Here is a 20,831-nt window from a genome sequence, read left to right on the forward strand (position 1 = left end):
TTGTCAGAGAACAAGTGACTTGGGGGAGTTTCATGAAAATTCTGATCTAAATTCTCCACCCTGTGCAAGCCTTGGTTCAAGCCAGGAACTTGCTGTGAATGCAAATGCCTGAAATGAGCGGTGAGAATTGCTTCTAATGAAAGGTAAATTTAGTAAAACCTAGAAAATTTGGGGAAGTTTTGGCCAGAACTGTTTCAGAACAGTTCAGAGCAGAGCTGTGTGAGTTCATGTCAGGTTTCTGAAATTCGCTTTGTCTGAAGGAAAAGAATAGGAAATACTTTTTATTTTTAATTATTTTTTTTACACTTTCTAGATAAGAAATTATTGAGTTGCACATTTGCATTTTTTTTTAAACAAAAAATTCTGAGGTTTTTTTGAATCTTTTGATTCCAATTGATCTACCTTTCAAAGAGAAAAGTAAAAAGAAAAAAACTTAGGTGAAAGATTTGCTTTCTTGTTCCAGGCTGAATTAAAATAAAGCAGCCCTGAACATTTTCCATATCACTTCGCTCTGACAAGGGTTTTTGCTTCTGCTTCAGCAAAACTAGAAAACTCATTGTTAGTGCAGATCTTAAATCCAGATAGCTCCTCTACAGCCACACTGTTGGCATAGGTGTTCAGCTAGTGGTGGATGGGGGTGGTAGAACTTTATCCTGCTTCTTCACACGCCTGCCTTTCCCTTTCCTGCCAAACCTGCACTCCCCATCCACCCTGTTCCCAATTCAGAGTAACGCAGGAAGATTCAAAAAACTCAGGAAAGTTCTCTGGTGATTGTTTCAGGCCCTCTTTGCTTTTCAGTTCATATATATGCATATATGTCGATGTAAAGCAGTAAATTATGTCCAGTAAATTAAATCCAGTGCTTAAAAACACAACCAAGAAAAACGTGTCCATCAATCACTGAAATAACTGAAACATAGAGGCTCAACTTGCTGTAACTTTTCACTCTATCCATGTTTTGCTTTGTAAAAAAATTCCAAAACATTCAAAAAACCCTTTCTTGCATTATTTTCGTGTACTGTTTGAATTATATTTTGGGATGTGTAAGCTCTTATGTAGTGAAAAAGTCTCCTTGAGTTCAGTAAGGCAGCTTGCATGTATAAGTGGCTGCAGAGCCAACTTTATAATTACATATCTGTGTAATGTTAGCCTTCCTACATTTATGCATTCCAGTTTTAATTCTCCATTTCGTAAAATCTATGATCAAATTTTGGAGCCCAAGCTAAGCCGATGTCGTCCCTTTTAATTTAGGACTCAGCCCTTTTATTCTCCTTCTGTGCTTTACTTCTATTAGTTGCTTTCTTTTTGTGCTGATGTGCAGCACGTATTGTTAAGGGCACTTATTAGAGCCAGAATTTTACAGCGTGGAGACTGTCCTAATAAGGGAAAAAAACAGCCCTTTATTGGTGAGGTAAGAGAAATCAGGCAGGGGATAATTTTTTTGCTGATTGAGAAGGATAAGGTGCGGTTTGGCAGGTATCGCATTGGTTTGGCATTTGCTGACACGGTTCCTCTTTTCTGCAGTTCAAATCCTTTGCAGAGTAGACAGTCAGGGAGGGCTTCCCCCACTCCCCCTTTTGCCTTCCCCTCCCCTCTTCCTTCTCTTTTGCACAAGTGTGCAGCTGTTGCTGTGAAATCTCACTGTGACGCTCAAACTGGATGTGGTAACGAGACATTTGTGCAAGTCCAACAGTGCAATACTGTAATCACCTTTTTGGGGAACAGCGAGCACGCTGGAAAACAGCTTTCCATGTGGGTTTTTCTACATCTAAAGCATTTAAACGGTTGTGAAATTGTCAGAAAAATCACACTGTAGTCCAAGGTATTTCGATACAATTTCTCTCTTCTCAAAACCCCACTATTAGAGCAAAGTACTGGCTGCAAGGTTTAGCTGGTCTTTAAGTTGCTCATCTGTTTTTTCCTTCCAATTACTTTGGATGTGCATATTGAATTCCAGAGATGAGCAGCACATCCCAAGCTTAAGTACAGGCTTCAGATCTGAAGTCAATGTAGTTCCTTGACTTTGAAGCTGAGTTATGCTGAACGAAGTTTCAAATGAGGGCAGAAGTATTTTGGGGCTTTTGTTCCTCAGTCCCTGTTTGTCTCTTGGTAAATGAATACTAAGCCAAGTATTGGCTCTGCTTAAATTCACTTTGTGCTGCATCAGGAGACTGAAACTGATGTAAAGTGGCTGCCCCTCTCCACCTAGTGCTCTGGTGTGTTTCTTTAATTGTGGGAGGAATAATGGTTAACTTAATCACCAAAACCCAGTTTTCTCTGTCTGTCACTCTCTTGCTTATTTTCTTCTGAATACTGTATGTTTGCTGGCATCACTTGTGAAGCAATTTTTTTCCTCTCCTCCCTGTCATAGTAATTCTAGAGTACATGTCCTGTCATTGTTGAGGTTAGCTTCCTGTAGGGAAAGTATGTGAAAGACAAATGGATGATAATAAAGCAGAAAAGAAGAATAAACAGCATTAGTAGCAAGGGTTGGATGTACCAGTTCACACCAAGCAAAATATACAGATGCACCATTAGGTATGTACTACTCCCAAAAGCTTGATAAACAACCCCTTTTTGGGGGGATTGGTAGGGTTTGGTTTTTTTTTAAGATGCCTGTTTGTATTCAGACTCTTTTTCCTCAAAGTCAGCATTTTTCTTGAAGACTAGGGTCTTGGCTAACTTTATCTTCTTTTTTAATTTCCACCCACCACTTTTCCATATACCTTGACTAAGCAAGGGTGAGAAATATTCAGTTTCTTGTGAGCAAGACTGACTCCAGCAGAACCTGGCATACCAACTGGAGAGGATTAACTCTGTCCAAGAAGTTTCACTCTGAACTCTGAATTTTTTTCAGATCACTTTCAATCTGCTTTATGCTTCTCTTTAGCAGGATCTGGTCCTGCTGTGGGTCCTCGAGGCAAATGTTGCTGTATTATGGAACAAAAAATAAAAAATTATTCTGGTTCCAGACTGCTTAAAATATTATTCAGAAATATCTCCTGACTGGTGTGCTATGTATTTAAAAAATTTGAGAAAGCAGCCCCTGTGGAAGCCATCCATGTGCACTTGTTTTCCTTCCCACGATTCTTTGGGAAATGTGGAGGCCTGTCTTAGAGGTGTGTCCTTGAGACCAATGCATTTGACAGTACAGGATGTAAAATTCTGGCTTCTGTTTGGTTTGCTGAAGCCAAATTGCCCACAGGCCTTTTTAACCATAAAAATGTATTACATGTTTCTGAACAGGAGGTTTTTGGGCTTGCCAGATTCTATCTGCAATTCGTTCAGCTCTGGAGTTGCTGCAATGTAATTACAGAAGTACCTTCTAGCATCCCAACTCTTTGTGTCCTGGCTCATTCCTTACTACAGGTTTTTGTTGTTTCGTTTTGGGTTTGTTTTTGTTTGTTTGTTTGGACTTTTGTTATGCTTGATTTAGTGGAGTTTGTAACTCAGCAAGAGGATCATGGGGTGAGTGAACCTCACAAGCTCAATGCAGTGTGGGTTTCAGCATCCACAAATGACGTGTACCACCATCATCACACCCTGGCATGACCATGGTGGAACCTGTGCAGCCTCTTTGTTCATTTTCAGGTTGTTCATGGATTTCCAGCTCCTGTGAGCTACAGTGGCATTCTCCATTGTCATGTGTTTCCTTTCCCCCTTTTTTTATTTTTCCCTTTCAGTCATCTCTTGGTAGTGTTTTATTTGATTATTTTGCAAAGCCCAAATGAAAAGTGTTCTGGCCTTACTGTATTCTCTTGCACGTTGATTTCTTTAAAAGAAGAATCCTATTTTTAAATTACGGTGTGTATTTGTGTAACACTCATCTTTCCTCTGTGATGCATGAGATTTTTTGGATTCTGTTTCTCCTGCAAGAGGAAAATCACTGGCATGTGCTCTGGGTGTGTAAGATGGTGTTGTGCATCTTGGCTTTAGTCATCTCCCTCCTCCTGGAACAGGAGTGGTCAAACACATCATGTCAGCAGTTTTCTTTCTCAGGATTGCAAAAGCCCCAAAGCCTAATTAGCAGAGGCCGCATCTGTTTCCAAAACCAGCTATATTTTTACTTTAGTCCGAAAGATGAAGTTTGAGGACTAATTTTCTCCTTGTTCCTCTGTGAAATTTGCCATAAAGGCTGTAGCAAAGCGGTTTTGTTGTTCTCTGAAAACGTAGCTTTTACTCAAGACTTGTCAAACTTAAAAAACTCTCTTGATGCTGTAGCAGAGCTGTCTTGGTGTTCCCATAGTCCTTATCTATATGGCTGTGCATGTGCTTTAGTGATAATTTGCAGCCCATCCAGCTGAGAACAAATATTCCTTTCTTGTGCATATCTGAGAGGAGCTGCATTTGGTCCCTTGTCATTTTGGGAAAGCCATGGGGTTAATTACTTACCTGATTTCCTGGATTCTTCTTTCTTTCAAACTCACCTGACACCCTGTGAAGTGCTTATTTGGGAGACAGAGTCTCCCATCCAGCCCTATGTTTACTGCCCCTGAACAATTCTGAGTGGTGGTATTTCGAGCAAACTTGGTCAAATGTCCAGAAAACCTGTTTGTGCATGATTTTAGCTATGCACTAACACTGGCAGTCTGCCTCTTGCTCATCTTGGGCTGGCAGTAGCACCCCTAAGCACATCCAAGAGCACGTCATTGGCAGAGGATTACAAGTGTTTGCGTTGAGAGTTACGCCTGTGTTTGACATAGGCAGCGCCTGTTGTGCTGGCCTCTGGATCCTGAAATGCATGATTTTTTTCACTGAACATTCCTGAGTGTTAGATGGGAACTGGAGTACAAGGGAGTTCAAGCATCTCACACAGGAACCTGTAGCAGAAGAGGAGCCAAATGAAGCCTTCAAACCCCCGTATTTAGCAATGTAACTCTCAGCATGTTCATTCGGATTAAGAGCAGTCTTAACTTATTTTTCCAATTTAGAGTATTGCTGATCCCTAGACCTTGTTACCTTGTAGCTGCTAAAGTTTATCTTCTTCAGACAGATAATTACCATATTCTTGTTTACTCAGTAATCTGTCAGTTGAATTGCGGTAACAGGTTGGACCACACTCTGTGTGAGTAGGAATTCAAATTCTCTTATGCTTGTCCTAATTGTTTGTTGGGCCAAGTATTTGTCATTTTACATTGCCAAATCCTTGCTTTACAAATGCTGTACTTTCACAGAAGTATATTAAATGTAAATTTGTTACCCAGTGCTTGGTTTTTGGCCCCTCCCAGTGCCTTTCAGGGCTGCATGACTTAAATTCAGTGAGAACTTTCATAAAAGGATAAATGGAATTGCAGCTCCCTTGCAATAGACTTGGTGTGTGTCTGTGAATGGTTATTGTGCATTGAGGAAGAGGATACTTGGATGAACAGTGCGTGGTTGGATCGAGTGTAAGGGCTATTCTCTGGTGTTATTTCTAAGGATCTACCTGCTGTGCAAATGCCTCCAAAATCCATCTGCTGTGCAAATGCCATAGAAGGCTCAGTGATTCCCTAAAACACTGTCTTGCTGTCCAGGTGAGAGGGGAAAAGTTTTGACTTCAAATGAAGACCAAATCCTGCAAGAGCTGGTGTTGGAAGGGTTGGCTGGCATTCAGGTCAGTCCCATCTACGCTGTGGGACTGCAGAGGGAGCAGTGAGAGCTGTGGTGCACAGAAGCATTCCCATGTGACTCCTACAGTTTCTCCAGGACTAAAACCTCTCTGGTGTAGAGCTACTGTTTTCTCACTCCATCAGCTTTTGGGAGTCCTATCTACAGAGCTTTCTGTACCTCTTGAAGCCTGAGAAGCAGAAGGGTGAGGCAGCAAGCTAACTCCTTGTCTCCCAGTGGTCGGGTGAGGACCCTGCACCCCATTCATTCCTCATTCTGTCAGGCGTTTAAGTGTACCTCAGTTCACAGCCCAGTGCTTCAAAAGGTTCTAGACTGTGTTGAGCCATGCTGACCCCTGTGAAAAGTCCGAGGTGCTTTCTCAGTGGCATGGCTACAAGATCCCCTGGGCTAAACTTGCTTTTGGCCCTTCCTTTCCCATTTCCCAGCAGACACACCTCTTTTTCAAAAATGTAGACTACTGATTTGGAAATACGTAGCAACAGAAGGCATTATCTAAAATGTAGAGGAGAGACAGGCCATCACTTGCTCAGAGAGAGCTCAGGGGAGCATGTCTCTTTGTTCAGCATACCAGAGAAAGACATCTCAGGATAATTCTGTCAGTGGCTTTCACGTGCTGTCAAGAGCAGCAATGAAAGCCAGCACAGTGCAGCTGTTGGAGATGGGACTGGGAGGAAGGAGTCCACATACCTACAACAACTCCCTTTAGAAGTTGCTGGAAGAGCTCCTGGTACCTTCAACAAGTTTTTGGAGCAGGTGTGAAGTGGTGGAGCCAAAAGAGAACTGTATCTGCTCTGTGGTTTTAGACTAAAAGTAGTAGATTCATCTATATATCTGTTTTTCCATTCCATAAACTGGAATTATAATAGCAATAATACCCACCACACAGAAGTCAGAAGGGGTTGCAAGGATTGCTTAACTTTTGTAAAACATGTTGAGATCTTTTGATGGAAAGAGTTTAACAAGTGCCAAGAACTAATATAAAACAAGGGGAAAATAGCCATTGGTCTGCATTCACTTCTGGAATGTCATGGATTATACCAGAAGCCTTGGCTTGAACATCTGTGGGTGTGTACATTTAATGATGAATTTTTTGATTACCCTTTCTGGAAAAATGTCAGTTGAATCTTTGCTTCTTGGTGGTGGAAACTCATTAGGGCTTGTCTCCTCTCACCTTTGGAATCAGATCCTCTTTTGGCTGCCCTTGCAGTCTGTTTCCATTGGCCGTATTGCTTTCTTATCACATCAGCTCTTTGCTATCCTTCCTGCCTTGATGCCCACCTACATAAAGCATTTTGCAACAGCTATGACTGACTGGCTCCCTGTGTGGAACTGCTGTTGCAGAATGAAACTGAAATTATCAGCAACAACAACAGAAAGGGTGCCATAATAACTGCTGTGCTTTGAAATCACACTGAATATTGCAGAAAAGCCCCTTACCCTGCCCCTATATCTCCACAGGGCAGTTTCTCTGTGTTAGGTGCCTCTGAACAGCTGCCTACGTCTCTTTTTTATCTGGGTACTCTCTGTGGACAGCTTATAAGTTGTAGATAATTTGTTAGTGAGTCTTTGAAATGGAGGAGGTTTTTGTTGGATGCTAGAGTTCTGTGAGAAGGGTTGTTTTCCCCCCCGCTTTTTAAAGAACAGTGGCTTTTAGATTTGTATTTGCAGTGTGATTAATCAGCTCTCCTGAGCTCAGTCAGCTTTCCAGACAGTGTCTCCCATACTGAGTATGGTAGTTTCTTGTGAGCAACTTCTCTGGAATAAGGATTACAGTGAAGCAATATGAGAAGAACAAGCACATCTAAGGGAAAACTAATTGAAAGGATAAAGCCAGGATATTTTATTGTGTTTATGTGGGTGTAGTTACAATGGCTGCATTTCAAACTTCCAGCTGTTTAATTTGCACAGTGCTGTTATACGATGTCTGCAAATTGTTGTAACATTAGTGTGCTGTTCGAAGTGCTGTACGTGACCTTGCAGATCTGTACGGACCTGTTTTGTGGAAGAGTTCTTTACCTTTCATGAAGGTGAAAGACACTTCAGGATTAGCTTGCACAGGGATGCATGGAATGTATCTGCCCCTAATCCTGTTAGCAAATGACAGGATCTGCACTAATAACTCCTCTGCTGTCTCACTGAAAATGTCTCCTAATCACCTTGGCTGTTGACAGTAGGCTTCTTAAACACCTCAGAAGCAGAGAGATGCTTGCCCATGTTAAAAGCAAACGGCCATGAATTTCCCTTGAAACAAAATCCACACCTGCACAGCATCCGTGAGTTGTGTGCGTGGGGAATCGGTACCAGAAGACGTTGAGACATCTGATTTTCATTAAATTTTTTTTCCATTCACCACATGTTGTAGCACTGGATATATTTGTAATGCCATATCCCCCCTCAATTGGTTTATTTCATTTAGCATAAGGGTTCACAGTCTGCTCTGTTTTGGTGCATGTTCTGGTCTTGCATTTCATCTGCTATCCTGTTTGTGGCTTTGATTTCAATATTTAGTCTGCTGTGGTATGTTAAGGCGGTGTTCTCCTAGTGCATATTTTGTGTTGGGAAGAGCGGATAAAAAAAGATCATTCTGTTATTATCTGAATAATTATCTGGTAAAATTACTTTTCCAGACTGCCTGTGTGCAAATACATGCCTTGTACTTTGTTCGTCAGCACAGTCTTTGCTGTATTTCTGAAAGCTTCAGCAGACATCCTCAGGGACCTGTCTGGCTCTGAGCAATAGTCATTTAGCTACAATCTCTAATCCCCTGGGAAAGACAGAGCAGTTTTGACACTTCACAGGGCCCAGGCTAATGCTGACACCTATACCTTCAGTGGAGCAAGCAATAGAAATACCGGGTTCTGACTGTTTGTAGGTGTTTCAGATCACACAACACTTCAGTCTAGGCCGAAGTTACTGAGTGATGTGTAATCTGGGTAGTCACAACCTTCTGTGTTACAGTTTTCCTTCTGCCAGTCACGGAGGGTTTTGGTTTTCCAGGCCCCGGACAGCCCTGTGAACCTGGCTGGATGGTGGTGACAGAGCCACTTGCCCAGTGCTGGTGCTTTCAATGTCCTTGCTATTCCCAGAAGGATCTCTTTCCCTTTTCCCTGTTCTCTGACTGTCTCTCCATCAACCTTCCTCCATTCCCCATCTCATGCTCTGCAGGGAAGGAGGCTGCTCATCCATTTGCTGCTGTCTGTCTCCTCTCTCCCTGTCCACAGTCCAGGGAGATGTGTTGTTCCTGGCCCCTTCCTGCAGACCTAGCCTGCTATTCCTGCTTCCACATTCCTCTTTCCCTCCCCACTTAGTGTTTCTGTCCCACACTGTTCAAATCCATAATGAATTTCAGGGTCAGTCCTAAATCAGAGAGGGCTGTTTTAGATATGAAGCCATCCAAGCCCTACAAACTGATCCATGCCAGGCAGGGCAGCATTTCACTGATAGATGGAAAAACTCCTTTCAGGATGTGTCCAGCACAGTTGGTGGGCATTGTCCTTGATATCAATCCATGTGATGCCATGAATTTTCTTCCCTTCAGCACTCACCCGCTGTTGAGTCCTGACCTGTGGTTCTTCATTATACCCTACAAAGCCTGGCAGGCAAGAGAAGAAAATGCAGGAGTGCAAAAGGCAATTCTGCTCAGAAATGTGTCAATTCTGCTCAGAAATTTGTCATCTTTGAAAACCAAAGCCTTGTTTCATCACCAGTTTCACAAATTTCTTATTTTGTTGGGGTGGATGGTGAATAAATATGTGCTGGAAGTTGATTGTGAGTAGATTGGGCATGGTGATGGAGGATTAGGGTGTGTGACTAAGATTGGTTTGGATATTAATGTTTCGTTCCTCAAATCAGGGATTCTCTGAGTTAACTTTCTTTGTCCTTACATGATATTCAGTGGAGCAAGAGCAGGTTGGAACTAAAGAAGCTTCATGTGTATGAGATCTTATCCTCATGGTGCTGCACTTCCTTTTAAAATACACTGCTCTTAAAATGCAGCAATCCTATTAATCTTTGTGGAGGAAAGGAAATGCAAGTGTTGGGTTGTTAAGAGGCTCTCTATTTCCTAGAGTGCTGCATTAAAGAAGCCTTCAAAGCTGATAACCAGGGTGAAAGTAGATAAGCAGATGAAATTGAAGCTGGGTTTCCAGGTCAGGAATACAAACATGACTTATAATTCAGTTTGTGCTTTCCTGAAATCATCAATTTGTTCTTGTTTGCTAATTTGTGAGGATGTAGTGTACTGCTTTGGAATAAAAAAAAATAACACCAGAAATAATATTAAAAAAAAAAAAGTTGAAACTATTTTTTTTCCAAAAAACCTTGCCTGCTGCAGCTACTGGGCTAAACTGCACATCGAACAGAGAAGAGTGAGAAGCAAATTCCCCCTCCAGCCAGACTCCCTGCTTTTGTCTCTATAGCGAAACCTTGGCAAAATATCCATTGTTTCTGTCACTGCTGTAGGTACACAAGGGTGAAGGTGGTCTGTACTCCGAGCACCATGTTTGCTAAGTCTGGTTTTAGCCCATCTAGCTGCGGTGGTGCACTCACTTCCTAATGATAACACAATTTCTCCTCCAGCCTCTAGTGGAAAAAAACACTGCGTGTGACGTGAGTTTTTAATTTTTAAATAGAAAGAACTGTTTCTCACAGTCATTGCTTAGAATACATACCTATTATACGTGCAGGCATATAAAAAATATATAGAGGAAGATGGCTGTTGGCCTTGAGAAACAGTCCTGTGCCCTTGCTCAGGTTCCTCCCCATAAGGCTGCAGAGTTCCTTGTGTGCTTTTCCTCCAGATTTGATGTCTGATGGAGTGTCCATCCCTGCCTATACCTACCTCAAAGTCATAGCTTATTGACATGGCTATGTAGGATAAGGAGATGGCCCTTAACAACAATCCTCCTTATGCCTGCCTTTCCTTCCTGGCCTTCATTTAAAGATCTCTGATAGATATTGTAGGTGATGATGTGAATTTTGTTTAATTAATTAAAAAGATAATTGGAGGAAATACAGGAATCTGGAGCTTGAGTATGACACATCAGAGGCATCAATTTGCCTAAAGGTACCTGTAAAAAATATGTAGGTTTCATTCCTCAAGCCTTTTGCATATTTTCTAGGAAGACCACAGTTTTCACTGTGAAGGGGAGCTTTCTATGTTAGATGTCTGTCTTAATTTTTAATTTCTCCTGTCTTGAGTAAATCTCTTGGTTATGTCAGCTGGAGTTTTATTTGCAGCGAAATATAAGACAGGACAAGTTAGACCTTAACTTTTGATGCAATCAGTAAGCTAGCAATTTGAGGTATAAAAGTGCTTGAAAGCCATATTAAATATAGCAGCCCAAAACCACAAGAAAGAAAATTTCTTATTTGTCTTTGTAGAAATTGTGGATTATATATTCTAGGGCCAGTCCTGTAAGGCCTGACTTAGGCCTCAGCTAGGCAAGATGCCCATTATTCTCAAGTCATATGCCTGAAATATTACTTACTGGGTAAGGCTGTGGCATAAATTATTTTGGATTTTATATGCAATAAAGCCCTAGAAGCTGGAGGTGGTGGCAGCAAGCAATTTGCTCCAGAGTCAACAAATACCACATTAACCACAGTGGTATGCACACGGATTGGGTTTTGCTCCCACTTTTTCACGTTTGGAAAAGCAAGCTGGTTTTGTACACTTTCTTTGCTATGTTTGCCATCTGCCAGGGAAACAGAGATCTGGGTGAACTCCACCGAGCTTCAAGGAAAATAGTAAAAAATTATCAGGTAGAAGGCACTTGGCCAATTGTTTTCTGCTCAGTGATTCTTTTTTTTTCATGTGAAACTTCGAAATTAGAACAGATTCAATACCCTGCTCTGCTCACTGACAGGTCAATGCCATGTCTATTGTTACGAAGCAAAACTGCAGAGCATTAGGCTTCACATATTGAGAGAATTACGTGCTTTCCCCTGGTACATTTCCAGCAAGCACTTTTATCTAACTATAATAGATGTTGGAGGCAAATTTGACATTTTTTCGGTAGCAGAAGGGTTTTACCCTTCATGTTTGCAGCCCTGCGCTCGATTTATGCTGAGGTGCTCAGGGGCGATTTACCAGAGCTATGTGAATGTGGTTGGAGAATCTGCTTGCATTTCATATTATGAAACAGATCATCAGTTTTAAGCCATGAGGAAAGAAAAAAAAAAAAAAAAAAAGCGCATGCATGAGTCATTCTGCCTTTGTGCAGAGTGATGCTGTGATGGTACAGACTGGATCTAACTGTGAGGCCCAGGTTTAGGGCTTAAATTGAAAACCAACGGTGAGGTCCAGGTTTAGGGCTTGAATCTAAAAGCAAAGAAACGGTGCTATTTTGAGCAGAAGAAAAGAGACAGGGCATTGGAAATCTTGGACATCTACAAAACTGAAATGTAACATTTTCAACAGAAAACACTAATTTGGGAAGCCGGGATCTTCCCTAGAGGCTTCAGTGCCATCCCCAGCAATTAAATAAAATCTCTGAATGGTTTTTGCATTAATTACTTGGTAGTCACCAAGGATTTTTGTTGTCACTATGGAGTCCTTCTTCCTTGTGGTTTTTACTTTGCATATCACTTTTTATACTTCATTCTTTTGTGTGGATGGCTTGCACCTTAGATTTCAGAATCACACTGTTAGAGAGATGAGTGTACCTTCTCTTTCCTTACCTGTGAAAAAACCTAAATGTCAAAAACATCAAAAAAAGAGAAACCTTAAAAAAAAAAGGTACACAAACTGAACCTCTCGGAAGACCTCTGCTTTCCCATGCTTAACTGTTTTGTCACGTGAACAAAATAACAATCTCCCAGCCAAGTCCTTAACCAAAGTAAATAATCTGAAGGTTTTTGTCAGCTGAAACAAAAAAAGTGTTGTCAAAACGGCCACTGTTTCAGTGTTTAGGTATTTTAGATCAAGGTTTAAGGTAGAAGAAATGCTTCTAAAGGTATGGTAGGAAATTAAGGATGCCAGGTGTGACAGAAAGAATGTTCTTCTGAACACTTACAGAGTAAGTATTTACCCATTAAAAAAAATATCCTTGAAATCTTTGGAGCTCTGAAAAAAAAGGAAGTATATTAGAAACACAGAAAGAAAATGAGGTGAATGAGGACATAATACACTGAAAGGTGCATCAGTCTCTGTTTTGGCCTGAGAACTGTGTATGTGGATACTCTGTCTGCTCAGAAGTACAGGCTGCGTGCCTGTGGAGAATGGGTGGATGAAAGGAGTAAAAATGCTTGAGATTGAGATAAATTGTGAGAGAAAAGCAAAGCGTGTATCTTTGGTAAATGGAAGGCTGTAGTATTTAAGTCCAGCAGCTGCCACCATATAATCTAGCCTAACTTCCCATACCTAAGCGTTTGTGGAATTTCACCAAACTATCTATAATGACCCCAAAAATCGGTATTATTTTGCAGTATAACTTCCAAAAAGGCATCCATCTTAATGTGGAGATGCAAGAGATGGTTGTTCATCATTTCTTGTATATATAATTATCCTCACTGTTCAAAACATGTGCTTAATTTCCAGTTTTAATTTGTCTGGGTTTAATTTCCAGCCATTGGTTAATTTTATCCGCTTGTGTCTCCTACATTCAATGTGAAAAAAAATGGTGCATGTCAAATTGAGAAATATGTGAAAAATATGGGTGTTAATAACAGCATTCATGCACAACATTGGACTGAGAACTGTGGTGGCATGTCTGCATGTCTCCAGAATAATCCCCTGTTTTCACTCACTACATCTTTTTGAAGCATGAGCATTTTGGACAGAAATTCTGCTCGTTCCCTCATAAAATGAATCCTCTTGAGCAGGTCTGAGCAGAATGCTGGCAGCTCTTATTGAATTGTGGAAGGATGATTAGAAGAAACAGTTTTCCCCACAACTGCCCCCCACCATTCACCACATTTTTAGATACGACTTGAATGAAATACAGCTGACATTGACACGCAAGGCTTGAAAGAGGCACAGCCCTCTGTGGAACCATGTGCACTTGTTATGGTGGGGTTTTTGTTTTGAGGTGAACATCGATCAGTTGTTTATATTCAGGTTTTGAAGTGTGCCTATCATAACACAAATTAAGTGAACAATAGAAAGATTAAAAACATATGTAATCATAAATAAAATGTGACTGAATGTCAACAGTGACACAAAGAGCACTCCCCACTGGGTATTTTTACAAAGTCCATCCTCACCCCACCCATCCTTTCAGGAAGAGCCTGGGTAAATAGAAAGACTTTCTAAGAGCAGAGGAGGCCAACAAATCTAACTTTTATAGACTGAGTCTGTCAGTGAAGTTTGTCATTGAGGACATTTTACTGACACCCTCCATCTGACATAAATTTGGAGACACACACAAGATGACAGATATCACTTCAACTGCTGTGGTCTTACATAAAGGGCAGAGGTCTTAGAAGTGGGGTTAGGTTGCAAGTTGGAGGGACAGCAGTTTGGTACAGGATGAATGATTTCATTTCTTGGGGTGGACCACAGACAAAATCGATCTGTAATACGTGTCGAAGCTTCAGGATAACAAAGTTGTGCGGGAAGGAGCTTGCTGAATAGGTGCAGTTGTGTCTGATTGAGGTCCACGTTGTGAGGGCACTGCTGAGAATGAAAGGTGTTTTTGCAGGCATAAAAACCAGGCTGACATATGAGTGAACCATGGAGGAAAGAAGAGGCACATATGAGCTGCCTGCTTAAAGATCTTAAAGGCCTTTGTTCTGTTTGGAATTTTTTCGTGTATTTCTGAGACTCTTGAAGTGGAGTCCGAGTTCATATCCACAGCAGTTCTTTCTCCCTGCCTCCTCTAGAATGGAGTAGTGTGATGCAGCTCAAATTAGGCAGGTTTTTTCTACTCCTGTGAAAAATGAAAAAAGAATTATAGACTCATCAGGTTTATTTATGACTCACTGAGGGCAGATCATGCTACAAATTATAAAGTTTCTCTTTAATCAGAATACACACTGTTTAGAACAGGGACCAGATCTTGTCGTATCTTTATAAATTGCCTACTGTAGCAAGCCCATGAGCTTGATCAGGAAATTTCAGTGCTGCCATAATTCAGACATAATAATGTAGTAGTACTGGGCAAGGAACTCTAAACCCAAAGTGCCTTAGATAATGCTTGAGCTGATTTGTGGTTTCAAGTGGAAAGCAGTTGTGGCTGGATTGTATGAAATGGTCTCAGACCCATAATCATCCCAGCTATTACCAAGTTTCTTGCTGGGTTATAACTTTATATAAATTCAGTGTTTGGTGTAAAATACAGAGTGCTGTATTTCTCTGCAAAAGGTCTGAAGCAGATGGCCACATCTCCTCTATTCCTGATCCAGCAGATTTATTTCCCACTCAAAGTCCCCCCCATTCAATCTGAGGGCAACATTTTTAGACTTATTGAGATAATAATGAGATTTGTCGTTGAGTTCTGCAGGTCTGGGATTTCTGTCCTACCTGCTTGACGGGACAGAACATCTGTTGGTACTTGTTATCACTTGGTACTTGCTGCCACTACCCAGCGTGGGGGGAAGTGTCCTCTCACATAGATGAGCTGTGCTGTAGGGGAAGGATGACAGATTCAGCTCTAAAGCTTTGCTAGAACAACTTACCAACAATGCACAGAGGTTACACTGGGTTTTCTCGTGTCAGAAACATAGAGGAGGTAACAGGACAAACAGCAGAAACTGCCTTTTATTTATTTTTTTTTTAGCTTGATGTTTAGACTGAGAACATATCTTTGATAGCAAGGTGTAGGATGGTTTCCAAGTCATCACCTTTTCTTCCCTGAGATCAGCTCAGCTGGTTGGAGCATGGTGCTGAGGATGCCAAGGTTGTGGGTTTGATCCCTGTATGGGCCATTCACTTGAGAGTTGCACCTGATGATCCTTGTGGGTCCCTTCCAACTCAGAATATGCTGTGATCTGAGTATTCAACAAGAGCTGTTGCATCAGCAGGCTTGGCACACCTCTTTGACATCATGCTGTGTTGTGGTCTCATTGCCTGAGACAGCTGGAACAGCTGATTGTGGAGAGACATTTGCCTGCAAAGCCTTTAAACAGTTATGTGGAAGGTGACAAATGGGTATAAGTTTAGTTTAATTTGGGTGCTGGGTGTGTGCTGGGCAGCAAGGCTGCTCTCCAAGGCTGGAGAAACAGCACGGGCCAGCATGGATCATGAGATTTCCATCTGATAAACAGGGTTGAAATCTTGGAGACATACTTTTTATTGTTTATTTACTTTTAGTCTGAAGAATATCAGAAGATGTAGGCAATTGGAAGATAATTTCTGAAGAGCTCCCAGGTTGATTTTGCCTGTGATGGCTTGCTACAGAAATCTGTAACAGTGGGAGAATGAGGGTCACTCTCTACGCTCTCAGTGAAAGCAGTGTTAACATAATTGTAAGGAAAGCATGAAACAGATCTATTAAAAAACTTGCAATTAGTTGTTCCTGTGACTGTTTCCAGACACTGGGCATGTTGCATGAATCAGTGCTGGTGGACAGAAATGAATACTTAAGGTGATTCTTATGGATGGAGCCCATATCTGCTGTACTTGCTCGCTGTAGCAAACTGCTGTGGTACGTAGTAAGGCAATGGATATATTTAAAATCATATTAAGAGACATTGTCAGCATTTCTTAACAGATGATCTCTGTGATAAATGTCCAAGGACAGGAAGTACATATCTGTTTAATGGATAAGATTTTGTGGGAATTTTTTGCTTAGGGTAATTTTTAAATTTCCTTTTTTAGTTTGCTGAGCAACTTGTGGTTTTAAAAAGGCATTTTAAAGAGGCTTTTAAAAGCAGTCGTCCTCCTTGCTTTGTAGGGGTGCTCTGTGTGGGTACAGAGAGTGGGATAAACTTTTTCACTCTTGTGTGGTCTCACTGCAACGACAAATCCTGAGCTATAGGCCCTGGGTATCGACTCAGTCGTGGCCATTATCCAGCTGCCACAGGCTAGGAGCAGTGTGTCCTCTCCTGTGCCCTTACATCTGGACTTCAGACCTGAAAAGATCATAGGCTTCTTGAAGCCAGAATATCTTACTAATGAGGGGGAGTGTCTGTGGTCAGTTTGCTAATGCGGTTTTATTCCAGAGTCTCTTTTCTTGTGGAAATCAGAGACCCCATTGGTTTGTTGTATTCACACCCTTTCTGTTCTAGACCTAAAAGAAATGTTGATACCCCTTGAACTTGCTTACAAGTGGCAGGAAGTCTTTTTCCTTACCTTCCCTGCATCACCTCTAGTGTTTTTAATTTGTCTCCTTCCTTTCTTCCTCATCCCCCACTGTGATCCCTCATGGCCATGCTGGTCATGGTTTGCCCTGTCTTTGAGAGGAGCTGTTTCTCTAAAGAAAAAGGTTGCAAGCTCTTGAAGCAGAGCAAATCAAGTAGCAAATCAAATTCTTTGGTGCATTCAGGATGAAAATGCTGTTCTAGGTCTGGCAAGTAGCTCAGCCATGTTTTACTCTTTAAATTCTTAAAGCAAAATTGGGGTAGCTGAACCCCTGCTGAACCTATGCTTTCACCCTTCTTTCAGCAAAGGAGAAAAGGAATATCAGAACATGGTGATAGCAGAGGTTTGGGCCCAAAGAATCTGTTTGATGGCTAAATCAAAATGTTTTAGTTGCTTTTAATGTAAAAATATTCTTTGCAGTACAAACATTATCGGTCCTTGGTTTTACTCGGTGCAGAACTCTGGGTTTTTTCTATGTTCATGGCTGCACTGCTAACTTAAATGTGTGACTGTGTAAGGAAGGGAGACTTCTTAACCATGATGTATCAGACCACTGCCAGAAGCAAAGTAAATGGACTCCCTGACTGGGTCTGGCACATGTTAGCTTCCTAATTCACTTTCCCTGCACAAAGAGATAAGGGGAATGCAGGCCTCTCCCTTTATCTCACACAGTAATAACTTTAGCAAAGATTTGAATGGGACACAGGATTATTAGGATTGTAAGGTCTTGCTTTCCTTTTCAAGTAGGATGAAACTAAATGTACTCATCTGTTGGGTTAGATGAGTACAATGGGTTCTCAGCTGTAGGCTTTCATCACAGCAGCGATCTTGTGTGATTTGGCCTGGCAGGGCTCCGGGCTCACAAAAATTTTGTGGGTGTCAGATGTTTGGCACTCAGAACCGACCATTGAGAGCTGTTGTCGTACTTGTGTCTCCCTGCTTTCTAGTCTTTAAAACTTAGAATACCGTCACCATTTTCAGCATGTGCTATTTAGAGGAGACTAATGAAAAGCTGCTTTGCTGAGTCCAATTTCAGTTACGTGGGCCTGAGCAATAGTCTGCTCAAATGCTGCTGTGAGTGCTCCAACAGGATCATGGTGCAGGCTGGCAGGATGTTTGCTCAGCTACAGAGCTGAGCTTTTTTGGATTTGGTGTTTTCTAGGAGCCAGCTGACAGTGTGGTGTGGCTGCTGCCTTCACCGGGACTATTTTCAAGTCAAGCTCACTTCTGAGAAGCAAAAGAAAACCGGGGTTTGAAATGATGCATCTCAATTTCACAGCATATTTTCTAAACAGCGTGTGGAGCAGCCACTCTAGCCATGCTTACTGTGCTCTAGAAAACTGCATTTTGTGATTTTTTTCATTGTCCAACATGCTATAGCACTTTTGTCTCCCTATCCCTATTGCAGGCTGTCCTACCAGAGAAATGATGACGATGACGAAGAAGCCGCCAGAGAACGTCGCCGGCGGGCTCGACAGGAGAGGCTGCGGCAAAAGGAGGAAGGAGATCTCTCAGGAGAAGTAACGGAGAAATCCGAAGTGAATGCCCAAAACAGGTAAATGTCTGATGTCATTTACTGACAAATCAATGGAAATTTTTGTTCAGAGTAGAGAACTTTTGGAGGAGCTTTGCTTCGGCGCTTGAATTTTAAGTACTGGGTTTGGCCATCCTTAAACTGAAGAAGGACCTAACACTGTGAGGATCACCCTGGCTCTGTCTACGAGGTAGGGTGAGAACCTGAGGCTGTGCTCATGACACATAACCAGGTGTCCTCAAGGCTGTCTATGGGCTAATTCAGCTGGGGCTCATGGAGGCTCTCAGATTCTCTCAGGCATGGATGCATCTGGCCTCACAAAACACCACATCTTTTGTTCTGCTACAATGGGTCATGGCATTGTGGGGCCAAAACACTGGGTGGCACCCAGTCCTCAAGTTGTAGCTGCAACATGCCTGCAGGGTGCTGGGTGTGAGCTCTAGCCACAGCACTCATTTGGCACTGTCAGTGTCAGACAGGTATAAGAGCAGAAAAACTTATGGAATGAGGTGATTCTTAAAATCATAGCATCATCAAAGCTGGAAGAGACCTTTAAGATCATCAAGTCCAACCACAAACCCAGCAGTGCCCCTGTAGCCACTAAACCATTAAACCATATCACTCATATCCCCACCCACTTGTCACAAGCTGAGTGGCCTTCTTGTCTGTCCAGAGCTGACCTTCCAGTCCGTCCATCATTTGTTCACAATAATTGTTTGTTCACAGTCACAATATACCCAGATTTCCAGTGGCCATAACACAACTGATAGAAGAAACCAGAATTGTGCTAGGAAGTGCTAATAGATGCTGAGCACAAGAAGCATTCTATTTAAGGCAAGGAAAATGGATACAGATAGCAAAACAGCAGCTAAATTTTGAAGTGTGTAACCTGCTGTGTTTTCCAATCGTGGAATGATGTTACAGCAAGCTTTTTTCCTAGAAACAGTGAAGTGCATATGTTGTTAGAAAGATTTTATTCTTTTTTAATGCAAACCTGTCCCTTTTACGTAGTGTGGCAGGAGAGGAAAGCAAGCGTTCTACAGATGATGAAGCTGCACTGCTGGAGAGACTGGCAAGACGGGAGGAGAGACGCCAGAAACGTCTGCAGGAAGCCCTGGAACGCCAGAAGGAATTTGACCCCACGATCACAGATGGGAGCTTGTCACTGCCCAGCAGGAGAGAAGTAAACAATGTGGAGGAAAACGAGACCACGGGGAAAGAGGAAAAGGCTGAAACACGCCGAGGACGCTATGAGACTGAGGAGACAGAAACAGTTACCAAATCGTACCAAAGGAACAACTGGAGGCAAGATGGGGAAGAAGAGGAAAAAAAAGAAGAAAAAGACAAGGAGGAGGTACAGGAGGAGAAACCAAGGGAGCTCCCCGTAGAGGAAAACCAGGTAGATGTGGCAGCAGAGAAATCCACAGATAAAGAAGAGGCAGTAACTGTAAATGCAGAGGAACACAAAGCAGAGAATGATACAAATGCTCTGCCGGAAGGGACGCAAAGTGTAACTGATGCAGTAGATAAAGAGAAGCTTAAGGATGAGGAAAAGGCTGAGGAAGAAAGGAAGGAAGCAGAAGAAAGGGAGAGGTTAAAAGCAGAGGAGGAAAAGAGGGCAGCTGAGGAAAAACAGAAAGTAGAGGAGGAAAAGAGGGCAGCTGAGGAAAAACAGAAAGCAGAGGAGGAAAAGAGGGCTGCTGAGGAGAGGGCTAGGGCAGAAGAGGAAGAGTGGGCTAAGGCAGAAGAGGAGAAGAGGGCAGCTGAGGAAAGAGAGAGGGCTAAAGCAGAAGAGGAGAGGAGGGCAGCTGAGGAGAAACAGAAAGCAGAGGAGGAAAAGAGGGCAGCTGAGGAGAGAGCAAAGGCAGAAGCGGAAAAGAGGGCAGCTGAGGAAAAGGCTAAACTAGAAGCAGAGAAATTAAAGGAAAAACAAAAGATGGAAGAACAGAAAATAGAAGATAAACAGGTAAAAGAGAAGAAAGTAGAAGACAAAAAACCTCAAGCAGCTTTCTTAAAAAAACAGGTACAGTAAACATTTTGCACCAAGATAAGACACCTGTGGTTTGTGTGAAATGTAATGCAAGAAAAGATTGAATTGGAATTTCCTCACAGATCTAGTCCTGTACTGAAGTTACTAATACTTGTGCTGTCGCTCTCTCTTTTTAAAAATAAAGCCCCTCCTGCTTACCAGTAATTCAGTGCACAACAGGCCTGACCTCACTCCGTCGTTCAAAGAAAACCTTGCATGTTCAGGCCTCTGCATGTGCTTTTGCTGCCTTTCTTTCCTCAGCTGCTACAAACTGGCCTAATGCAGTAACACAGGAGGTGGAGGCAGACACATCTTGGCACAGAACGTTACGTGCACCTGTTAAACTGTGTGAGGAATGTTGTGTGCTGAATGCAATCACAAGAAAGGGCTCTGTACTGGGACGTGTGAGCATGATGCCG

At 42.1% G+C, this 20,831-nt stretch overlaps 1 protein-coding gene across 8 annotated transcripts in view; it reads left to right on the forward strand.

Annotated features, from left to right (window-relative positions):
* The window catches only part of CALD1 (caldesmon 1), a 175,707-nt gene that overhangs the window by 131,029 nt on the left and 23,847 nt on the right, over positions 1-20,831 (forward strand). For 6 of the 8 annotated variants that reach the window (XM_048301128.1, XM_048301129.1, XM_048301132.1 and 3 more), the window contains 2 exons: positions 18,258-18,404; positions 19,395-20,406. In XM_048301128.1, the coding sequence (XP_048157085.1) occupies positions 18,258-18,404; positions 19,395-20,406 (1,159 nt within the window). The remainder of the gene's footprint in view (positions 1-18,257; positions 18,405-19,394; positions 20,407-20,831) is intronic. The other 2 variants (XM_048301134.1, XM_048301135.1) reach the window with 1 other exon arrangement.

The sequence above is a fragment of the Corvus hawaiiensis genome, chromosome 4, assembly GCF_020740725.1.
Source record: "Corvus hawaiiensis isolate bCorHaw1 chromosome 4, bCorHaw1.pri.cur, whole genome shotgun sequence".
NCBI lineage: Eukaryota > Metazoa > Chordata > Aves > Passeriformes > Corvidae > Corvus > Corvus hawaiiensis.